The sequence below is a fragment of the Danio rerio genome, chromosome 5 (genome assembly GCF_052040795.2).
Source record: "Danio rerio strain M-AB ecotype USA chromosome 5, GRCz13ab, whole genome shotgun sequence".
Taxonomy (NCBI): Eukaryota; Metazoa; Chordata; class Actinopteri; order Cypriniformes; family Danionidae; genus Danio; species Danio rerio.
Window position 1 is genome coordinate 33,859,659 of NC_141025.1, and position 24,008 is coordinate 33,883,666.

The 24,008-nt window shown below is 37.0% G+C and overlaps 2 protein-coding genes across 12 annotated transcripts in view; one reads left to right on the forward strand and one right to left on the reverse strand.

Annotated features, from left to right (window-relative positions):
• Nucleotides 1-318: 318 nt before the first annotated feature.
• fkbp15a (FKBP prolyl isomerase family member 15a) overlaps nt 319-24,008 on the forward strand; it is a 28,223-nt gene continuing 4,533 nt past the window's right edge. Inside the window, exons 1-28 of one of the 10 annotated variants that reach the window (XR_015491353.1) lie at nt 319-422; nt 4,029-4,135; nt 4,228-4,309; nt 4,403-4,472; nt 5,713-5,787; nt 6,804-6,902; nt 7,076-7,225; nt 10,519-10,587; nt 10,675-10,818; nt 10,909-11,048; nt 11,187-11,235; nt 12,760-12,879; nt 12,972-13,065; nt 13,156-13,232; nt 15,080-15,167; nt 16,240-16,346; nt 16,431-16,529; nt 16,609-16,697; nt 16,813-16,867; nt 17,248-17,398; nt 18,418-18,554; nt 18,649-18,801; nt 19,043-19,135; nt 20,508-20,573; nt 20,653-20,760; nt 20,862-21,006; nt 21,100-21,682; nt 22,187-22,579. Coding sequence is in view for 6 of the 10 variants with exons in the window: in XM_087253634.1 (XP_087109760.1) it covers nt 358-422; nt 4,029-4,135; nt 4,228-4,309; nt 4,403-4,472; nt 5,713-5,787; nt 6,804-6,902; nt 7,076-7,225; nt 10,519-10,587; nt 10,675-10,818; nt 10,909-11,048; nt 11,187-11,235; nt 12,760-12,879; nt 12,972-13,065; nt 13,156-13,232; nt 15,080-15,167; nt 16,240-16,346; nt 16,431-16,529; nt 16,606-16,697; nt 16,813-16,867; nt 17,248-17,398; nt 18,418-18,554; nt 18,649-18,801; nt 19,043-19,135; nt 20,508-20,573; nt 20,653-20,760; nt 20,862-20,999 (2,628 nt within the window). In the remaining 4 variants the exon portion in view is untranslated. Of the gene's footprint in view, nt 423-1,564; nt 1,781-4,028; nt 4,136-4,227; nt 4,310-4,402; nt 4,473-5,712; nt 5,788-6,803; nt 6,903-7,075; nt 7,226-10,518; nt 10,588-10,674; nt 10,819-10,908; nt 11,049-11,186; nt 11,236-12,759; nt 12,880-12,971; nt 13,066-13,155; nt 13,233-15,079; nt 15,168-16,239; nt 16,347-16,430; nt 16,530-16,605; nt 16,698-16,812; nt 16,868-17,247; nt 17,399-18,417; nt 18,555-18,648; nt 18,802-19,042; nt 19,136-20,507; nt 20,574-20,652; nt 20,761-20,861; nt 21,683-22,186; nt 22,580-24,008 lie in introns of those variants that run through there. The other 9 variants (XR_015491356.1, XR_015491355.1, XM_087253634.1 and 6 more) reach the window with 9 other exon arrangements.
• The window catches only part of lrsam1 (leucine rich repeat and sterile alpha motif containing 1), a 30,421-nt gene continuing 21,338 nt past the window's right edge, over nt 14,926-24,008 (reverse strand). Inside the window, exons 26-27 of one of the 2 annotated variants that reach the window (XR_015490375.1) lie at nt 15,874-16,677; nt 14,926-15,582 (exon numbers count right to left, since the gene is read on the reverse strand). The gene's annotated coding sequence lies outside the window, so the exon portion shown is untranslated. Of the gene's footprint in view, nt 15,583-15,873; nt 16,678-24,008 lie in introns of those variants that run through there. The other variant, XM_087252325.1, reaches the window with a different exon arrangement.

The following is a 24,008-nucleotide window of genomic DNA, read 5'->3' on the forward strand; positions in this document are numbered from 1 at the left end:
TAAGAACAATATATTTCTTATCCCTTGTGGTTTAAAAAGTTTTTACTCATTATTAACTCAGTATCACAATAGTGTATGAATAAGATAAATAATGGTTGTACTTTTCTGCATATATTATTTAAACAAAATAACCTGTCACAATTGGTCAAAGTTGCAGTTCTATCACTAACCCCTAGGGTCCTCAATTGATTCTCGATGATCAATCACGAACTCGTCACGTGCTTTCAGTAAAGTGTGTGCGTTTTCATCGTACCTGGGTTGATCAGGTCACGCAGAAGAGCAAAATGCATATATAAGTCCGTCAAAGACACCCGCGCTGATTCAGCTTTACTGATCCTCTGATCTTATAGTAGGCCTATGGAAAAAATTAGAGACGTCATTCCTGATTATCACGATGGGGATTTTCTGTGCCCTAAAAGTGGGTAAGTATGATAAAAGAATATACTAACATGTTTTTGTCCAGTTCAGTTTAAATATTGAGGAAAATTAAAATTTTTGGACAATTTCATTATTGTAGGATTATTTTATACTCTGTTGTATTAAATGTGTTCAATCTTTATTGAATTTTGTATTTTATAATTATACTAATTTCATTTGTCATTTACAGATTAAATGACAGTCGGTTATTTGATGTAGTTAGTGATATATTCTCCTAGATTGCACTTTTATGATAATGTAATTGACTATTTTTGGATTACTTTTAGATTACTTTTGTGCTAACATTTATTTGACTATACAGATGTTACAGCCATGTTTCATTTTAACAACAATAGACTTAGCTTCTGTTTAAAGCGCATTGTATGGACAGTAAATACTTCAATACCTTGCTGTTAGTGTTTGCTAATATTATCACTGAATAAACACTTGTGTCTTCACTTTGTGTCAGTTTTACATACAAAGGGGGTTGAAAAAACGAGTTACAGGACAAAGTATTTATCGTGTGCTGACAAGATTAGTTGTTAAATGTTCTGATTTCATTAAAAAGGTGTCAAAAAAAAGTTAGCTAACTTTTTGTGAAAAATACTATTCAGGTTTTTTAACAAAAAACTGCAAAGCACTACATGGACCGGGTCAGATCCTGATATAAAAGAAATAAAAAAAAATGTAAAACTAAGAAAAAATGTCCTTACCTGCATTGCGTCATAGGGCAACATGTTTGCTAAGATGTCAGCTTCATGTTTTAAACAGTCCATCTTGAAATTTGAACTAACAAAAGCTTTAACATCATTTGCTTTGCACATCATCAAAATAAACTTCAGTCACGCATTTCTTATGCTAAGATCTTTAGAAACGCCATGTAAAGTTTTTGTTTTGTTCTTCTTTTCATCCACTGACAGAACAGTGGCTGTGTGTGACATCTTATCTAACATGTTTTCCCCCCAAAGGCAGTAGCCTATTGCTGTTGTGATTGTTGCAAATATCAGAAATATTTGGATTCTACATTTTATGGCTCCTTGAGCATACATAAAACAGCCATTTTACTTGTTGACAGCACTTATGGAAGCAGCACATGCACTTTGATGAGGTGAAACCCCTCCTTTGGTAATTTCATTCACATGTTGTTGATTACAGTTGATTTAGTTTGGCTTCTGGAAATCTGATCTATAGAGGCACACTAGTGACTGCTATCCTAGCTTAAACAGCAATATAAGAATTGGAAAAGGAGGAATATCATTACGTCTATTTTTCCGAGGCTTCTTAGCCTGTTCCTCAGTGACCGAAAACTGGCGGCCATGTCAGCTGTGTGGGACACTGACTATCTGTGGAGGGAGGTCCAAGGGTCAGTGCTAGTATCTCATTTGTGTCTTCTTTCATCTGGATTTATTTATAAATGATAGACTGGACCTTGCTGTCCTGTAACTGTACTTTGGTTTAAAAGTTCTAAAGGTTTTTGATATAGTGTATGCTGGTCCTGTATGTCTTTTGTGATTGCCATTCATAGTTGACATTTTTTTCTGTAAATTAAATTGTTTAAAATCTTCACCTGTTCTCAACTTTACACTTTTAACATTGCATCATTCTGCATTTTAGTAATAGCTGGGTCCAGTGTTCTGTAAAAACCTGAGTGGACCAATTTGAAGTTTCCTAAGCAATTCTTCCACTGTTTTTATTGATTGAAATCCTACAATCAAAACAAGCTACAAGTTTAATATCCTGTTACAAACTGTAACAGGATATTAAACTTGTAGCTTGTTTTGATTCGTTTAAAAGTTTTTCTAAGAACATTGTCATTTAAAATGGCTACACACTACATGTCACATGATATAAAGTCACACTGTGACACATAAAATCATAGTTACTGTTAATACTGTGAAGAAATATAGGCTAAATTATAATTATGCCCAACACAAGGGACAGACAGATTGATTTAATGATTGTGTAATAATTTTTAGGGTGTTTCAGCTTTATTTGATAGGACATTGTAGAGGGAGACAGGAAAGAATGGGGAGCAGAGGGAGAGAGGGGAAGGATTGGCAAAGGACCACGAGCCTGGAATCTAAATCGGGTGCCATGAGCTCCTCAGTGCCCAAAGTAACAACCCCATTGAATTGTGAATCCCACTATCCTTGGAGGTGGTTATAAACATGCAAAACTTGCACACAACGGTGCACACACGACCACTTGAAGACTTAAATTCAGGAGTTTACATTTGTATGTTGCCTCATTACAAACATATGCAGCAAATTTGACAATAATACACCTGTTTGGGGTGGCACTGAATAAGCTAATATTCTCAGTCTTACCTGAATTTTTTATTCTAATGAGGTGTAAACTGATAAGATAACATTAATAAGGTCCATGCACCCCTGCTGAAAAATCCAGCTTAAACCAGCCTAGGCTGGTTGGCTGGTTTAAGCTGGTCGACCTGCCTGGTTTTAGAGGGGTTTTAGCCATTTCCAGCCTGGCCTTAGCTGGTCAGGCTGGAAAATGAACAGTCAAATCCGGCTAAAACCAGCTTGACCAGCCTGGTTTAAGCTGGATATAGCTGGTTTTGGCTGGACTCCCAGCTTGGCTAGGCTGGTCAAGCTGGTTTTAGCTGGTCATCTCCCAGCCTGACCAGCTAAGGCCAGGCTGGAAATGGCTGGAAACCAGCCTGGAAGTGGCCAAAACCACTCTAAAACCAGGCTGGTTGACTAGCTAAAACCAGCCAACCAGCCTAGGCTGGTTTAAGCTTAATTTTTCAGCAGGGACTGTACACAATACCTGTTAATTAACCTGTTTCCGTATTTTGTGATTCACAAGCATTTTTCGTTTATTTACTGTTATGAAATGCATGATGAGACCTCAATCTCTGATCTGTCGACTTTCGATGTTTAAAATTCATCTCAACAGTTTAATAAAGTGACTTTTATTGACATTTTAGTAGTTTTAAATAATTTAATATATAAGAAATACGTCACTTTTATTAACTTTTTAAGGCTAAAAGTTTTTAGAAGAAAGATTGAGACCCAAAAATGCAATTCAAAAGCATAAATAAACAAAGGAAAATAAAAAATAAAAACATGAATCACAAAATACAGAAAACTATTATTTTACAGTGTCTCACATGCATAGGAAGTATAATGAGCTATGGTATAGCTAGAGAATAGGGGGAAGGAATGATAGTTGTTGTAATTTCACTAGGAAACATTGTGACCAATCAAATACATTAATTTGTATTTGATTTTGCATTACTTTTTGTGTACATTAATGATCACGTGAGTAATATCAGACAATCAAGTGAGTAATATCAGACAGTCTGTGTTTTGTTCCGATCGGCCTGGATATTACACTCAATTGATTTACACCTTACTGAAAGAACAAAGGGGTTTGAGACTCTTGGTGTGTCATTACCATGTACTAAGCTCCTATTATTGAGCTATATCTAGGTATATCAAGATTTTCATTGTATGGCACCTTTAAAAGATGGCAACGATCATATATAAATAGCAGATGGTTTGGGATTACATCTGTGTGCATTCAATTAAAAGTCAGAGATACATTTATGTTGGGGAATATATAACATGCTTATGTCTTCATTCCTCAAGGGCAAAGCTGGCCTCTCTCTTTGGTCTGGACCGAGCAGAGTGTCAGGGAAATGAGTCCTTCCAATTCACCGCCCCCAAACAACCAAAAAAGACAAGCGGTGTATTAGGTATGTGGTACAACGGCAGTCATGTAGCCTTTTTTGGCACAGTTTATTGTGCTTTTAGCATTAACGTGTAATGTTTTTAATGTTTTTTAAAGGGCTGCCTCCTAAGAAACCTCCTCCTCCTCCTCCATGTGCTCCAGCTGTGCTGTTTGCTACAGCTGCTCATGCATTCTGCTTGTTAGTATACAGATGGCACTTAACGGTTGTTTATGTGTTTCTTAATTAGAATTAGTTCACACTTTTCTTAAATGAGCTTTGCTTTTCCAACAGTGTAAATGGGCAATATGTGAAGCAAGGCAAGATAGGAGCTGCTGTTTTAGGGAATCATGTCACCAAAGAGGTAGGACAGAATGCTGTGACACACAGTGGTGTTTTCTTTACGAACGAATCTGTTTTGAAACAAATAGTCTCAATCAGTGTGTATGTTTACATGGACACCAATAATCTGATTAAGACAATACTCTGTTTAAGAGTCGACCATGTAAACAGCGATTTTTAATTAATTTAATGCGATTAAGGTCATAATCGAACTAAACAGAAATCAAATTAAGACATGTGGAGTATGCAGTGCAATATACATGTGGACACCTTAAACTATTAACGCCGTGTGGGATTTTTGCCGTATTTTTCCACAGGATAGATATATACACACACGGCTGTTTGACACTATTCCCTGCACCTACTAAGTCAGTGAAGGACCACAGACTTCTCCATCGCGAAATGCTGAGTTTTTTTTTGTTCTCCATATGGCGTACGATATTAAATTTCATAAAAACAACACTCTTCCAGCAGTTCATACTCGCTTCCAATATCTCAATTGTCACAGGGGGCATGCATGAAATGTTCCTGAATGAAAGGTGAAAGTGCCAAACTGCAAGTAAAGTCGGCAAATTAAAAACAAAACACCCGAAATTACATGAAGAAACAGGGATATCGTCCTGACGCAATGATGTTAATGGAATTATGTGCTAACATGCAAAACGGGATCATGGAAGAAACATTCAAAAAGCAACTCATGTAAACATATTAATATTATTATTGTCTTATTCAGATTAGGCAAATAACTTGATTACTTAAGATGTCCATGTAAACATATTTTGTGATTCAACAAAATATACAATAAAGGGCCATTTACTTTATTCCTAATCCTGAATAAATCAGCTGATTGAACAAATCAAATTAATGACTCGATTTAAATGACTTATTAGACATTTAATTTTACCTACTAAAGGGGTTACTTTCTTATTAAGGGCATTATTTCCACATATTAAATAGTAAAGTAAAATGAAATCATCATTTACTCATACAACTTCATGCTGTTTCAAGCCTGAATGAACTTCTTTCGTTCAGAAACATAAAAAAAACATTAAAAGATAATGCAAGACATGTATATTTATCCAACAGTAATCAGTAACTATGAAGTAAAATGAATCATGGACATTGAAGAGTAAAAGTTGTCTAATAAATGTGTGAGAAATTCTAGGAATTAACCAAAACAATTCTAAAACTCCTGGTTATGTTCATTCGATGGTTATCTTACATTTTCACAATGTTCATTCTTTTATTATCTGCAATTTTAGTACAAGATTCTGTTGTACGGCAATAAACAAAAGCAGATCACAACGGCTCGAATCCAGCGTGGATTTGTGCTCACGGTGAGTCTTCTTTCTGTTCTTTTTTTTTTATATGTATTTAGTATATTTAAACCAGAAACGAATGGCTTGAGAAAGGAATGGCACAAAAAATAAAAATAAATATGGCCCCAGTTTCAAGAGAATCCCTGAATTATTTTTGTTTTGAATATTTACTAGGAAATGAATAGCAATACAAGAGTGCTGATTTCTGGAATAGTAGCACCGTCACAAATACAACATTGATTTTATACAATAATTTAATAAAAAAATGAGTTAATATTGTGTGGCTTACATTTAAGACTGAGAATATTATTTAGCCCCTATTGAATGAATCAGTCTAATAATCGACTCAGTGATTTACTCATAAAAACAGTAATAAACAAATTCTAATTTTCTTTTCGGCTTAGTTCCTTTATTAATCTGGGGTTGCCACAGCGGAATGAACCGCCAACTTATCCAGCATATGTTTTACGTATTGGATGCCCTTCCAGCTGCAACCCATCACAGGGAAACCCATACACTCTCATTCACACACATACACTACAGACAAGCTTACTCAATTCACCAATAGCTCATGTCTTTAGTCATGTGAGGTAATAAACAAACTGTTAGATGAATTTATTATTTTGAAAGAATCATGTTTCTGTTTAAAGACAAATAATGTGCTTATAAATAAGCACATTAAGCACATTGTGCACATTGTGTTTTCACAAAAAAGGAATTGCAAACTCATTTAAACCATGTTGAAATTTAGGACTGTTTCTTTTAAGTTCAGATAACACTAGAAAAACAGAGCGCAAATGAAAAATCAACAGAAGTGTACCAAAGCTCACACATATAGCCCTGAACATGGTGAACTTAAAGTCTGCAGAATGGCACCGGATTGGTCCATGAGGGAGATGCCTTTGAAACAGGTGTCCGAATTGCAAAGGCTGCTTCCAATTACCTTGTATTATAATCGTTATATTATGTTACGTTGTTATATTATATTGCTCTGTGAAATGCTGCTCTCATCAGCTCTTTATCTCTGTCTACAGGTTCAGCCCTGTGAATATGTCGCTTTCTATGATGACCAGCAGCAGAACTGGTCTTTAATGTTTGACTCAGAAAAGGCCAGACCGGAGTTCATAAGGGAGGTAACACTTGAACTGAATTATTCGTAAACGAATACATAAACAAATGTGGTTTGGAATAAAATTATCCTCTGTGCGCATTATTATAATGAAAGATCAGATGTTCTCAAAAACTACTGACATGCGAACAGATGGACAGTATGTATTGTAATGACCAGCGAGTCTGTTTGTGTCAGGTGTTTTTGGCCAGGTGGAACAGCGAGGCTTCTTCAGACTCTCTGCTCACCCAGGATCTGCTCCATGGAGAAGGTCAAGCTGTAAATGTAGGAGACACTGTGGAGGTGGCATATTCTGCATGGCTCTTACACAACCACTCTCTAGGACAGGTGTGACCATTATAATCCTCTAATTGTCATCATTTTCAGATCACACTGTAGATGATTTTTTTTGTTCAGACATATTAGTCAGGTAATGTCTATTAAAGGGGACCCATTATGCACCTTTTACAAAATGTAACATAAGTCTCTAATGTCTCTTGAGCAGTGGTTCTCAACTGGTTTGGCCAAGGGACCCACATTTTTAGATGGTCATCAAGCCGCGACCCAAATTTTTAGGAGCTATAAAGTAATTTTTAGAATTATAATTTATTTGTATTTATTTGTTAACATACACAAGTAGTGACAGATAAATCATAAGAAAATCACCAGGACTTACAAATAAACAATATTTTACTGCTGTCATTTAACAAAATGTATCAAATTATAGAAATATTACAAAGTAAAAACGTCAAATACTGTAAAAAGTGGTTAGGGTGAGGAAAAGTTAAATTACCATTAACTAAACTATTAATAAAACATTAACACTGATCCGGTTGAACAGAACAAACCAGCAAATTTAAGTAAAATTATTAAAATAATCATAACCATTTTATAATAATCACCAGTTATTTGCTCTTCTGCTATTGTGTGGGCTTTTTTTGGCCTTTGCTACACGGTGAGCACAGTGAGATGCGCGTAGTGCCTGTGCTTGTTTTGAACATGAAGATGTTAGGCTATTTTGTGATGTCCTTAGCTTTTGGAGTCGTCTTTGAAAATGGTCAACAGGTTTGTCCTTGCTACTGGGATGTTTGGTTTCTAAACGTTGTTTTAATTCAGAAGGTTTCATGCTCTCTTGTGAGAGCACCTCACTACATATGACACACTGAGGTTTTAAGCCTTTTTTGTCTTCAATATACGTAAATCCGCACTTTACATGTTCAGGGTTGTACTTGCGCTTCAACATATTTGTTGCTATAAATAAATGAAATTTCACATTTCAAACGGTACGGTTGTCGCACGCGCATTTCAGAATAAAAGTCCGATATACGCAAAACAAGTTAAAAACTAGACTTTTGTTGTTTTTTTGATCACACACTCCGCGATCGACTGAAAATGTTCCGGCGACCCACTTTTGGCTCACAACCCACCAGTTGAGAAACACTCCTCTAGAGTATCTATGTGAAGTTTCAGCTCAAAATACCCCACAAATACTTTGTTTAGAACTCTTTGCAACTCCCTCGTTTAGGCATTGATTCAAATGGTGCCGTTTTGGTGACCGTCACTTTAAATTCAAGTGAGTGTAGGCTTCCAGTCCTATTTTCAAATGATAATGTGTCACACAACTGTGTTTAAATCCTTTATAAAAGTGATTATGAAAAGTCATACGCTGTTTCTCAATACCAAGTATGCAGAGTTCGGACTCGTGTCTTTGGAAGTTCAGACTTGCCAAGTTTAGACGTGGAAGAACAAACTCCAGAGGACGCGAGGAGAACAATAAAGCGATTAATTATATAAGCATGGCTTTTTAATTAATATATATTGATATTATAAATCTATATATTTTATTGAAACATAAATCACCATAAATGTAAAGTGAAATGGACAGACTATACACAGACTTGTGTCTTTGATTAAAATTGATTATCTGAATAAATAAACTACAATGGACAATATACAAGTAGAAATTACAAGACATAAACAATAGGAAATAAAGATAACGTTAAGCAAATCGTTAAAGAAAGACAAACAGTGTACAACACGGTAACATAATTAAAGACAATTATAAAACGTAACAAAATAACACTGCCAAAACAATACACCTGAGAACAAATAATAGATTTACAAGACCAAAAACTGGCTGTTAGATATACACAAGATGTATTAAATATCATGTTTTAACTACAATGGACAGATGAGATCCAGATCCAAGATGGACTGGCTGATGTAAAGCTGCTCTCAGTTGGGGAGGTGATGTCGGAGCTCCCATTGACAGCCTGGGGCTCAGAGTTCACATAAACTGAAGGACATCATCGAAGACGTGCGATCTTCGTAAATAAACTGCAGAATCGAGTTTCAAACAACTGTATTCTCGCCTGAAAAACTCTTAAAACTCTATTCTGTGACACAACTAAGGAGTCTTTTTAAAATTGTGCTGGTTTTCTTCTCCGCCATTAGCTTTCGCTGGTTGGGCTGCAATGTATTCCATCATACCTTCGCTTCCCAAGTTCGCACAAGTCACCTCTTGATACATCCTCGACAAAAGGGGCGGAGCAAGTACACATCCATGAATTTGATCTAGTTGGCAAGATGTTAGCATTGAATTGGAACAGTAATCCAGCGACGGTTGATGACGTTTCACAATGACATACAAGTACAGACAAGAATGCATATTGAGAAACAGCCATAGTTTGGTTTCTAAAAGCCAAGAATTTATTTGTACCTTATTTGCCCAACAACTCCCATTCAAGAATGTTCAACGATTCATTTTTCCAACCCCCTGCTTTGTTGTTTTATTCGACAATAAGTTTATACACGGTGCACTTTCAGATTTAAAGCTCAGCGGGATGTTTTCATTCATGTAGAGCTGTGTTGCACACTGCATGGAAGTTAATTTTCAAAAATCCATAATAGTGCTCTTTAACCAATGGATTCTTCCTCAGTGAAGAGCAGAGAGTTTGAGTTGTGTGCAAACCACAAAACTGACAGCAGTTTCACAAGCACACTGATTGGGTCTATAATGTAAAAATGGCCCACAGCTCATATTTGCATGTCTATAAATTGGCAGAATCACATATAAAAACCCATAACATTAAAGACAAACATTTGCTGTGCGAGGTTTAGATTATAGAATGTATTTGCCTCTCATGGAATTGAACAAACTGAGTATGAAAGTAAAGGTGATGACACATGAGGCAATTCTATAAGCAACGTTGCATTACAAGATTGTAGAGCCATGTTTCTTGGCTACTTTCCTATTGAGAAATTGTATCTGAATTGGGTTGCCATGTGTCACACCTGGTTGCCCAATGATGGCATCATCACTCAAAGTTGCTCCTTGTAACATCACCATAACTAAGTTGACTAAAGTACACTACCGACAGTCAAATTCTGCTGCTGTTTGAACATGATTGCAGTAAATGATGCAGTTGAACCTAAATTTGTTCTTAATTTGCACAGTATTTACATGTAGATGAGCACATGTAGCACAAACTCAAAGCAGCTCATGTTGCACATTCTTGTTTATTAGGCACAGCTCAATGTAAGTCATGCCTCTACTGAACTAATCAATCAATCTACCGTCAGTTAAAGCAACTGTAGATCTGTAAATGTGAGAGTTCAGTGTCTGTCTGTTTTTATTTCAGATACTTGACTCAAATCTGGGCAAAGAAAAGCTCCAGCGTGTGAAGCTTGGTTCAGGGAAAGCTCTGAGGGTGAGCAGCTATGTGTTGAAAAGATAATAAATAATAATGCTTAGCAGAAAACTATGCTTCTATCAGCTGTTGTGCCTCCTCTCATAGGGATTGGAAGACGGGGTGCTTGGTATGCAGAAAGGGGGTCGACGGCTGCTAATCATCCCTCCTAGTATGAGTTACGGGTCAAAGAGCGGCCCTAACCATGTTCCGGCAGAAAGCACTCTGGTCTATGATGTAGAAATTCATCGAGTAAGGCACACGTCATATACTGAACCAGAGTATTGAGTAAACATCTCAAGACTCTCACAGCTTTGTTTTTGTTTATTTATGTAAATATAGGTTAAATTCTGCAAAAACAGACATGGTGGGGGATCTGCTGAACCCTCCCGCACACCTCCGGACATCTGTTCAGACACTCTGAGTGAAGGAAAGCTGGACACACCGGAGACAGACAAGTCAAAGTGTGCGCAGCATGACCTGTGTGTTAATGGTTTATAATATTTGCCTATAATTAAATTGTGTAGAACTAATTGTTTATGAAGAAATATAATTGTTAGGATTGCAATTTTCATTTTAAGAACTTTAACCGAACTTTGCTGCTGATGTTTTGTACTCAGAGGTCAAGCTCCTGATGGAAAGGTGGAACCTAAAAGTGAATGCCAGATTGTGAGTAACAATTTCTTAAGTAAGTATAAAATAGGTCCGAGATGGGACCGGTGCAGTGGGTAACACAATTGCCTCACAGCAAGAAGGTTGCTGGTTCGTGCCTCGGCTGGGTCAGTTGGCATTCTGTGTGGCGTTTGTATGTTCTCCCCATGTTCACGTGGGTTTCCTCTGGGTGCTCCAGTTTGCCCCACAGTCCAAAGACATGTGGTACAGGTGAATTGGGTTGGCTAAATTGTCTGTAGTGTATAAATGTGAACGAGTGTGTATGGATGTTTACCAGTGATGGGGTTGCAGCTGAAAGGGCATCCGCTGCGTAAAACATATGCTGGATAAATTGGCAGTTCATTTTGCTGTGGCAACCCCTGATTAATAAAGGGACTAATAAGCCAAAAAGTAAATGAGGGGGTCCGAGATCAGGTAGGTCTCGAGAGCTCCCACTAGAAAAGGAAGGACAAGGAGGAGATGGGGTGGAAGGGGGGATTCTTCCAAAAATGAAGATAGGGCAGTAGGGTGAAATCGGTCTATTAATTGTAACCTTGGATCAGTCTGAATGGATTATTACTGATTACGAATGAGAAGCCAGCTGTGACCCATCATATCACCTGCTCCTCTCGATATTAGTTTTTAAAACTTTAATCGCATCCAAGATAAACATTTATATTAGATAATACATTTGCGTATACTGTATATTTATTTATATATGTATAAATACACGCACATACTGTACATAAAATACAAAAATAAGTATATTTATGTATATATTAATATATAAATATAAACAAACATTCTATACAAAAGTGTTGTCAAAAGTATCGAATTCGGTAACAATCGATACTGAAATTTTAAAAACATCTGTTTCCTGCTAACATTTCATTCTCAAATGCTAGCGGGAAATTGACATTTTTTTATTTTAATATTTTTAGTCATGCATATATTTATTTGCACAGAAAAACACACAAATATTTTTTGTAAATACAACTTTTATTTTCGAAGCATTTTATTACGATTATTCGTTTGACAGCACTAATTCTAAGACTTTTTAGACACCAAGTCCAAGCAACGTTCTATTTTGATGGGACAAACTCTTGCGAAAAAAAAAAAGTTTTAAATTGGAAATCTTTTGATCCTTTATGTTTACCTCTCCATGAATAAGTGAATTGTTAAAGGTGAATTGAAAAGTCATTCAACTGGAAATAAGCCAAAATCTTGACTCCAATTCCAAACTGTAAGGCAACCTTTTGTGGATTCCTCAGTGCTGATTAGCATTTTATCAACATTTTCAATATAGCAATTGAACACTGATAATTAAATTTGAACTCTGTGATTGCTCTGATTGGTAAATATCTCCCATTCTTTATTCATCTTTGTTTTATATTTTATTGTTGAGGTGACCTTATTCATAGAGTTTGTTTTTTTTCTGTACTCTTTTTAAAACATACATTATTTATAAAAGAAACAAGCCTAAAAAACAATTAAGATGATGCAGTGTCTATATGGATGCTCCAACTACTTTTTTACTTGTAGGATTCTGGTCCATCTAAAGCCAAACTGATCTCTCGTATAGCCAAGATGGGTCAACCTATGCTTCCATTTCTGATTGGGGCAATTCCAGCTCAGCCCGACCCCAGCGACTCCGAAACAGAGGTCAGGAGAACTGGAGCCTTTCCTTACACACACTGCAGGGTTTTTCAAATCTCAGATATGATTCCTGAATGACCTGGATATTGTCTGTGCAGGACCCCAGTGAGTCTGGACTGACCTGCGACCCCTGTCCTTCACATGATTCACCCTCCCCAAAACCTGCTCAAATTCCCTGCACTTCTCCACCTTGTATGTGTACAAATAATCATCTCATTATTATTGGGTATCTCTTCCTTATATTAGAGCTGATTGGCTGTTTTGAACTGGTGTTTGTTGTAGCGTTGTATCAGGCTGATGCTGTTCAGAATAAGGAAGCAGCGCCACAAGCAGAATCAAACCCTGCTCAAGACTTTCAGGTGACAGCCAAGGCTATATTTTACAAGCACAGTTACGTTTATGATAAATTATATACAAATCTACAGTCATACCAATATAGAAAATGTTTAGATGTCATAGACAACATATTCAGAAATGTTGGTAAAATGATAGAAATTGATTGATTCTTCATCTTCTTAAGCACTAAATAAACAAATTAGAATGATTCCTGAAGGATTGTGTGACAGGAAAAAATCACTATAACATTGTTTTTGAGGTTATATTGCATCTACATGTCAACTAATTCTCATTAGATCATAAGTAGACTGTTTGGTTTGGGTTAGGTTTAGAAAGACATACAACAACTCCCCCCATCCTAGTGCTTTGTCTAGGTAGGTTTGAAGTAGTGAGATTAAGGAGGCGTGCATGGGCCCACGCTTGTCTGACTATCTACCATAAGAGCATTGATCTTACCCCTCCTGTGTGGGAGGGTTAGCCTTTTTTGTGGGCTATGGGCTTAAGACTTGATGAGAGGAAGTGTTTTTGTGTTATTATTGTTTACGATGTGCCAATGTCTTTGGAATGGTTTTGATGGGCGGATGCTGTAGGGATCGATGGGTGAGGTTTGGGATTTATTTCTCCTTTTGTGGCTCCTTCAAGACCAGTTGTGAGAGGGAAATGTTTAAGACACTTCATCAGTAGTGTACCTCAGATTCATTGGATGTTTCGATTCTTTAAACACTAGACACCCTCGTCTGAGGCGATCAGCTCTGGTTGATCAATTCCAGGCCAGTGTCTTACTGCCAATTTGTGATAAGAATTTGACCAGATCCTCAATCTGTTTGTTTTGAGTTCTGGTGTTTAGTCAGAGTTGTTAGGGGGCTTGTGTGTTTTTCCAAGCTTGGGGTTATGCCCTTTGGTTACTGATGGTTGGGTTTAGGGTTTGGTGTGGGTGAGGGTTGTCCCTTAAAACTAAGGTTGGGGTTAGGGTTTGGGTTAGGTGAGGGCTGTCGTTTTCCTAAACAAACTATTTACAAGAATTAGGGTTGTGCCCTTTGGTTGGGTTTAGGGTTTGGTGTGGGTGAGGGTTGTCCCTTAAAAATTCGGGTTGGGGTTAGGGTTGGTGTAAGTTGAGACGTACTTGCAAAGTTTCTCTTAGTCAATTAAATATGTTGAAGCAGCAGTATCAGTAGATATTAAGCAGACAGTCTACTAATACTCAAATGAGAAGTAATTGGCATGTAGTTGCAGTGTAACTTTTAGTCTATAAAATGTGCAATATGGACCATCAAAATAAATTATTACTGAAAAATGATTAAAATATTCACTTAGAATTAAATACACAATTCCCCCTAAATGAATTTCTTGCCATTAAAGGAATAGTTCACCTAAAAATTAAATTTTTGTCATAATTTACTCTCCCTTAACTTGTTCCAAACCACTAAACAAGATAATGAGAAATGTTGCAAACTCATTGACATTCTTATTTAGAAAAACAAATATTATGGAAGTCAATGGTTACAGGTTTTCAACATTCATCCATTTATCCTTACTTGTTCTGTTTTAAAAAACAGAACAAGTAAAGAGAGCAAGTAAAGGGAGAGTAAACAATGACAGAATGCTCATTTTTTGGGCGAACTATCCCTTTAATTTACATGCTCAGGCCATCCAAAATGTAGGTGACATTTGTTTACTCCTTTAGAACCTTATTTTTTTTAGATGAAACTGATCTTTGATGATTCAAAAATGAATGAGTTCCTATAAAGCAAAGAAACTGAACGTTATTTAGTACATTGTTATCTTTCCACATGCTCAGGCAAAAATAGAATGATTCTTGTTAGTAAGTTAATAATTTTTTTAAACTATTTTTACATTTATTTTCCAACAGCCATGTTCCTGTAGAGAAAATCCGTATTTTCCACCACAGCTGAATTCTTTTACTTCAATTTACCAAGCCCAGCACATTCCATACTCAAGTAAGTCTTGAGTCCAAAATAACTCCCTTATACACTGCCTGACAAAAGTCTTGTCGATGATCCCAGTTGTATGAGGAACAAATAACAACTCGATTTCTAGTTGTTCATTTAGAAAAGTGGCAGAAAGTAGATTTTTCTGATGAATCACCTGTTGAATTGCATATCAATCATCAAAAATACTGCAGAAGACCTACTGGAACCCGCATGGACCCAAGATTCTCATAGGTATCAGTCAAGTTTGGTGAAGGAAAAATCATGGTTTGGGGTTACATTCATATGGGGGTGTGCAAGAGATCTGCAGAGTAAATGGCAACATCAACAGCATGAGGAGTCAAGACATTTGTGCTGCCCATTACAGTACAAACCACAGGAAAGGCCAAATTCCTCAGCAGGATAGCACTCCTTATACTTCAGCCTCCACATCAAAGTTCCTGAAAGTAAAGAAAGTCAAGGTGCGCCAAAATTGACCAGCCCTCAGACATGAACATTATTGAGCATGTCTGGGGTAAGATGAAGGAGAAGGCATTGAAGATGAATGCAAAGAATCTTGATGAACTCTGGGAGTCCTGCATGAACGCTTTCTTTGCCATTCCAGATGACTTTATTAATAAGTTAATTGAGTCATTGCAGAGATGTATGGATGCAGTCATCATGAGCTCCTGAGTCACATCAAATTTTTCCACTACACCATGACTTTATATTCTACACTGTACATTATTTCTGTTAAGTGACAAGACTTTTGTCTAAGTAAAGTCAGACCTTACTGTCCTAATTAAATCAATAAAAATCAAGACATGATCATATTTTATTCTGGTAAAATAAGCGTAATCTAGAGGCCTTTGCCTTTCATATAAGCCACTTCTGATAGCAAATGATCAACTAGAAGTCAACTTATTATCTGTTGTTCCTAAAACTTGGATAGACGACAAGACTTTTGTCAGGACTGCACCTTTCATAAAGAATATACATTTTGTACAGTATATGCAATTATGGCTGAAATGTCATTTTATTTGACTTAAATAATAATGCAGGCCTGATTCACTAAATGTGATGGTTTTATATTCAACAACAGCACCTGATATTACATCCTTCCTGATGTCTGACGCTCGCCAGCATAACAAAGAAATCCTGATGGCCATTGAGAAGCTGGAACACAGGGTGGACCGACTGACCAGCAAGGTATATTTGTGCAAATATGGATTTTTTTTTTTGGTTCTCAAAATCTCAAAGCCCAAACAAGAGAGACGTGTTGAATTGTTCTAGGTGGATGATTTACATAAAGAGGGTCACTTCTCTTTCGGACTCGCCACTGTGTCTTTAGAAACAAACATGATCCTGTACAACATCCAGAGAATTATTCAGGTCTGGACTTCAATATACATTTATCTACACATATCTAAATGGTCACTGAAATGACGTCTTCATTGTGCTGGGTCAGCAGGAGAGCGTGTGCCTGAAAAATGAGGTTTTGAGCTCTAAACTGGAGGGACAGAACAACAAAATGGAGGATCTGTGTGAACAGAACAAGAGGTGTGTTATGTTTATTTCAATTCTTTTTATACACTCCGATTTCCTGCTTTCTAAATCAGATTAATGAAAAACAGGCATTACATTATGACACAATCAGTCTACCCCATGTGTGCAGGTATATGGAGCAGCTGCCAATCCAGACCTGCCACATTCATTCTGAGCAGGAAAAGGTAGGAGTAGTGATAATAAATAATGCTGTCCATTTATTGGCTCATTACACTCATTCCCTATCCTTTATGATATTATTTAATAGACGCATGTCTTTTAGGTTTAACTATTTGCATTCAGTGTTATTATAGGGGTGTTTTAGAGCAACCATGTTCCTGGAGGCACACTTACAGTACATACGTTGGATGCCTCCCTTATCTGACCCATTCATTTCAGGTTTTGGAGTCTCTTCTAATGTTCTTCTGGGTTGATTCGGGTGTGTTTGATTGGGAAGGGGTTGAAAATGTGTACTGTTGGTTTGCCTTCAGAGTTGGAAAACACTGTTCCAGGGAAGTCTGAGGGGAGGGAAAGGCCTTGGTTCATCTTTTTTTCTCTTTTTCAGGATGATTCGTTGATTTCCTCCTGTCAGTTGCAGCAGCAGTTGGTGAATCTCCAGCAGAGGGAGACAGAGATTCAGACTCAACTCAGTGCTGCTCTTGATGACAAACACAAGCACTGTGCTCAGATCAGCCTTCTGGAGGCACAAGTGGCAGGTAGTACCAAAGTTATCAATCCTGTTGTACTTTTTGACCATTAAAAAGTTGTAGCTGTGTTATAGGACAAATCTAAAAGGAACAGAGCCCTTTTTTTTAAATAGGCTTTTTACCAAGTCCCTTAAAGTGAAACCTTTGGATTTTTTTACGATTTTTTAAATCAATTCAGCCATTCGCAAGGTCTTTCAGTTCTTATATTAGACCATTACTATCTTCCTCACTACAGTACATTGACTTTCCTAGGTTGACATGTCTGTAGTTACATCATGTACTAAAGCCCTGCTTACACTGCGTTTTTGTCATCTGAGTGAAGTTTGGAAAATCCTAAAAGGTTCCTGTAATCTTAGGATAAAATCTGTGGTCCTTGATGGTTTGTTTGATATTTTCACCCACAGCCAATTAATGGTCTTTGCGATTAGACTTTCCCTGCGAGATTTTAGACACTTTCACGCACTGTGACTTCAGAGTAAAACAAGAACCAATAGAAATCTGGAAAACTTCAAACCGCCACTGTTTTTTTTTTATTGAGGCGCACTGTAAACAAAATTACTGCTACAGATTGTTTATGTTTACCTTGAAATATTGTGTCAGGAGGTGTTATAGTGAAAGTGTCACATATGGATGAAGTCACACTCTTCTCCTGCAGTTCTCCTGCAGGTCAGTGTCGTGACTACTGAGATCTTACAGTGTGACTTGGGACATATGTTTGTGCAGTCTGACATGCTACAAATGTTTAAGAACTATTAAAAAAGTAAATCGCACAGTGTGAGCTGAGCTTCAGACTGACAAGAAAATTAAAAGATACTCTGTATCATAGCAACGGACTGAAAAAATGCTATGCTGCAAAAATGTACACAGCTGAGCATTTTTAGAAGCGCAAAAACACTTCGGTGGACACGCAGCCTAAAAGTCCTAATACACAGGGTTTCCCCTTAGAGGTTTGCTGAGCCCCCCTGGTCTAAGACCCCTGCCCTGTTTGGTAGATTGTGTAAGAGTGTTTTGATAATATATGTTTTCAGAACTTTTGAAAAAAGAAGAACAGAGCGATCAGCGGTGGAGGGCAGAGAAGCAGAAGTACAAAGAGTTGGAATCCACTATACAAAACATGGATGAGGAGATGCAAGACCTGAGGGCTGAAAAGGAGAATCTGCAACAGGTGCGAAGAGCTCCTGTCAAATCTGACATGGTTAAACATTTTGTGCGGTTTGATATGAAAGCAAATATTGTGCTGTTTCTGCATGTAATGTCAGGTCCTGTCAGAGAAAAAGAGGAAGTGGAAGGCTGAGCGGGAGCGCATTATTGTGGAGCAGGAGGAGGAACATGAGAGGAGTCAGCAGGAGGTCCTACAGCTCCTCATGCAGCTCAGAAAGGCCAGACACTCCACTGAAGCACTTATGAAGCAGGTGTGTGTGCGTTTGTGTTTCTTTAGCATTAAATCTATGTATCGCTCTAAAGTCATGTTTACAGCCAATTTAAGTTGGCTCTGAAGTGGCTCTGTGTCTGCTCAGAATTCAGTGTAAAAATGCTATGCTGCATTAAATTGTGTTTGTAAATAAATACACATTTTTGAAAGTGCATTCCTTTTCAGGTTTGGTTTCTGTGCCACCTTTGCATTTTTCCTGTGATATGTGTATTCATTTACAGGCTGAGTTTGAGTTGAGCGCTCAAAAGAAATGTGATGCTGAACTGGCAGAGCAAGAGAAGCTGGAAGGAGCCATAACTGAGCTGCAAGAACAGGCACGTTTACATTATGCAAGAACTCTTAAAACTAGTTTATCATGCGATGTAAGAGCTGAAAAAGTTTTTTGAAACCGTTTCATGAGTTTTAAGGATGTAGATTGCCATTGTTTTTATTTAAATCACCGTCTACTTTAAACATTCCCTACACAAGCATTATATGACTTCGGATGAGATCCAGGAAACATTGTTTATCTCTAACAATTAAAAAATTAGTCATATACATGTGGGATGGCATTAGGGTTGTAACAATATACCGGTATGACGGTTTACCACGATTTGAACGTGCACGATTATCATACCATGAACAATTGCATATCAACGGTTTTAACCCTTAAAGACCGAGACAGCCGCCCGCGGCTAAAAATAAGTATTGCTCTTAAATGTTTAATAACTTTTGATCCACTGATCCGATTCATACAATTCAAAGATTGGCATAAAGAAGAGAATCTCAGCTTTCCAGTGATGTATCACATAACATTCGCGGACTTAAGAGGCTCTGGAATCAGTGCGGTTACGTCATCAACATTTGACAACGCTGATTTGACAAAGAAACGCTCGTCACTGTGTCTCCGGACAAATCAGACATGATACATTGATGCATTGTCCCTCCTCCATGCCCAGATTGGTTCAAACTCGCTATATCACAACCAATAAGCATAGGTTTCGCTTTTGTTTGTGGACCAAGCTTTTTGAACAACACGGAATGAGAGATACATACATTTATGCGCGGCTAAATAAAACGCAAAACAAAAAAGTTTTGCATGAAATAATTCTCACACTAAGTACTTTTGCATGCACAGCAGCACAGAAACATGACAAAACAGTGACACAGCAAAGACGAACTGCTGCTCTTGCTGTTTTCAAAAGACGCAAATGAAGATGCAGCTGTTTGTCTGCATTGCAGACAACCATATCCAAATCCATGCTGGCACATAGAACCTAAGGACGTTCCATATTGAATCTAGTTTCGTTATGTAACTATTTATAGTATAGTAAATATTTATATCTATTTTTTACTGAGGATTTGCACCATGTTTATTTGGACTTTATTTGGACTTTGACACATTATTTATTATTTTCTTATTTTTTTATTTGTTCATTGTAAGTGGTGTTGTTTATAGTAACTAAAAATATATTATTTGGAAAAAGTCAAATTTGCTTCACTGTTCTATTATTTTGTAACATTTGTAACATACCGTATACCGCGAAACCGTCAAACCGTGGTATTGTTTTAGACGATTATCATACCGTGAAAAATTCATACCGTTACAACCCTAGATGGCATGATAGATAATAATACGCATTTTCAGTTTTGGGTGGAGGATCTTTTTCTTCAACCTACAACTGACCTTCATTTAATACATTTTAGTGTGAGGATCTAACAACAACGTCGTCAAGTATGAATGAGCAGTTTGACACTCAGTTGGCTGTTCAGGTGAGCGGTTTGGACTGAGAGTTCTGCTTTGATAAAGTCTAAACCTAAAAACTGAGCTGATGAGCTGCATGTTGTGCAGGTAAAGCGAGCGATGAAAGAAGTGTTTCAGTGTCTCAGGACCGAGTTTGATCTGCAGGAGTCTTACAGAGGACATTCAGTACTCCAGATTCTCCAAAACACCATCAAGGTAATGCTCAACCTACAGGATTCAAAACACACTAAAAACTAGCCTGATGACTAATTAGCTCATGGTTTTTGGTCTTGCTACTATTTTTAATCCATTTGCAGAGAGTTACCATGAAACTCCTTTCAGAGTCTTGGGAGTTTGAATCAGATGAAGATAAAGCAGAAGAAGAATATGGATCTACTGAGGAGGTGTTGATGCTGAAGTATAACGATGAAATAGAGGAGAAAGGAGAGCATTAAGCAGAAGGTATTTATGTAAACTAAACAAATCAGAATGTCCATAAACTACAATCAAAGTTTAAGATTAGAAACTAAGTCTAGATCTGATTCTTTCCCACAGCAACAGTCAGTTTTTCAGTGTGTTTGACTGTATGAAACCGAGGAGGTTGTGAACAAACTGTAAAAGGATCACATGTTCACATGGGAATGCTAACCACCAACTTTACTATTTCTCCTACAGAAAGTCCTTTAATTTAACATTTAAGCATTTTAAAACAAAAAAATTGACTGGATTTATATGCATTTGTTTGAGTAAAATGTAAATCTTTTATTCTTCAAACTTCTAAAACTCCTTCATTTATACCATCTTTTGGCAAAAATTAATAAAAATATGCCACATGTTAAGATATTTTCATAATTAATGGGTCACACTTAACGACAAGGTGGTATTAGTTAATATTAGTTGTATTAATGTATTAACTAACATAAACAAACAATGGACAATACATTTATTACTGTATTTGTTCATGTTTGTTCACGTTAGTTAATGGAAATAAAGTTGTTCATTGTTCATGTTAACTCACAGTGCTTTAACTAATGCCAACAAGCATGAACTTGGATTTTATTAATGCATTAGTAAATGTTGAACTATGATTTTAAAATACTGTGCAACTATGGTTCATTTAATGAAATCCAATTGTAAAGTGTTACGGATTATTGTTAGACAACACAATACCAATGTTTTAACTTCAGAAGAGTTATGAAATCAATATTTGGTGGAAAACCTTTTTTTGATAACATTAATTATTCTGTTATAACTAGGGATGTAACAATTCACCTGACTCACGATTCGATATAATTCATGATACTAATCTCATGATATGATATAGTGATGATTTTTAACTAAATTATTTGTAACAAATTTAAAGTGGAAGCGCCCTTTTGTTTTTTTCTTAAATGCTGCACATTTTTTGCAAAATATTCTATTTTTGTTTTTTAATTTTTTTAAAAAATAGAATATAATAATACAAACTATAGCAGACTCATTAATATAAACAAACTAAAACTGTGACTGTGCTGGGGTACAACATTTACAATGTCCCCTGCTGATGAAAAAACTCTTTTACGTGGAGAGGTAAGCCTTTCCTAAACCAGAGAGCAGTGTGTGTACAGAGGTGGTCAAGAGGCCCTCTGCTCCAGGGGACTAGCCACTGGCATAAAATACTGATTATAAAATTACTAATTATATAATAGGATAGAGGCACTTAAGAACAGATAATCTTGAACATTTTTAAATATCCAATAATAGGCAATAAATAAAATATGCATAAACTAATTTGAAAAGGACAGGGTATAACTAATCTAATACATGCTTCTGTTACAGAACAAATATCTCTTTGCCTGAAAAACATCTTCATACTTTCGCTATGAAAACACTGATGCACTGTGTGATCTCCATAGCACTTGTCAAAGCAAGCGGAGCTGCAAATCATTTGCATTTAGCATATAGATGTCTGTGACAGATGTTTTTTACTGTGCTGATTGTTTATGTGCATCATATTCGTTGTTCTGTTAGTGTAAGTAAACATCTTTTCCCAGTATTTAAACAGAGTTTGTGTCTCTGTAGCACTTCACCGATGTCTTTTTAATCTGCCGCCCCACCATTTGTTCACCTCTGATGTGCAGGTAAAGCAGTGTTGCCAACTACTTCCAATGAAAAGTAGCTAAAACTTGCCCGAAAAGTAGCTAAATGTTGCCAGATGACGTCACTAACTTATTTGCATATCAGTGACATCATCACGTAGTATAAGACAAGCGTAAGCCCGTCATGTCTCTATTCTCTGAGGCGCCGTGTATTATATAATATTATAAAAAATTACATCCAGATGCACAATAAATAGGTTCTTGATAACATATTACTTTGCGTGATGATGTCATTGCATCTTTTGAGTCACTTTTTAAAAACTGCTAAAAGTAGTTTAAAAGTGAATGTTAAAAGTTGCTAAATTTGTTGCTGGGTGCTTATTGAAAATAAAAAAAGTTGCTAGGGTAGTATGACAAGTTGCTACATCTAGCAACAAAATTGCTTAATTGGCAACACTGAGGTGAAGTGCCTCTAAACACAGCGCTCCTTCTGTTCAAAACATGTATCGCGACTCGTTCAACATTTCTACCAGTTTGAATTGCCACATATTTTAATCCATTTTAAACCAGCTTAAAGGTTCAGGAAACCCCGGAGAACTTTTTTTTTTATATTAACAGATGTGTGTGTGTTGAGCATCAGTTAAGACAATGTTAGCACCTGTCAGCTTTAATTATGGGGAAAACTGGATAATTAAACTAGCTTTTGTCAGCTAGTTTCACCTTCAGGGTTTAAAATGATTTTTGGGGAGGGATCAAAATTGGCGACGTAGCGCAAAACTGCAAGTGCAAAGATGACGCGTCGGTTTCTCATTATTATTCATAGCGGAGTTTTCTTATCCTATGAGAAGAGCCGGCTGCTTAATTATTCATGAGACCTGCCAGACCTGCCAGTGTCAAGCCCGAGCTGAGAGACACGGAAACCACGGCACAGTATTTAGCCGTTCATGAAGGCTCATATGCGTTTGTTTCCATCATCCACGGGGTTTGTTGCATGTTTTCCCCCGCGATCTTGTCAGGGCCGATCATACAGCAAAGCTGTGTGCGTGCTGCTAGCATTTTTGTCGGGAGAGCAGCACGAGAATTAGAGAATGGCGGACGCTGTCTTTTATCAGGAGTTCGTTCACGTTCACGTGCTGCTGTGTTTGCCTAAATCCTCCAGATTACCAGCAGGGTTAATGGTTAAAATAGACGGGTCAGGAGACCTGCTGCACTGAGTCTGCTGGATACGGGGATTGAGGGAGAAGTCCTCATTTATAGTGTTTACATGAACACACATCTTTATAATGATATAAATTGTGGTTGTCTGTATATGAAATTACGAATAACAAATGTAGCAGGGCATTAAATCCCTGTTCATTTCTTTGCATTTTAACTTTGTAAACTGTA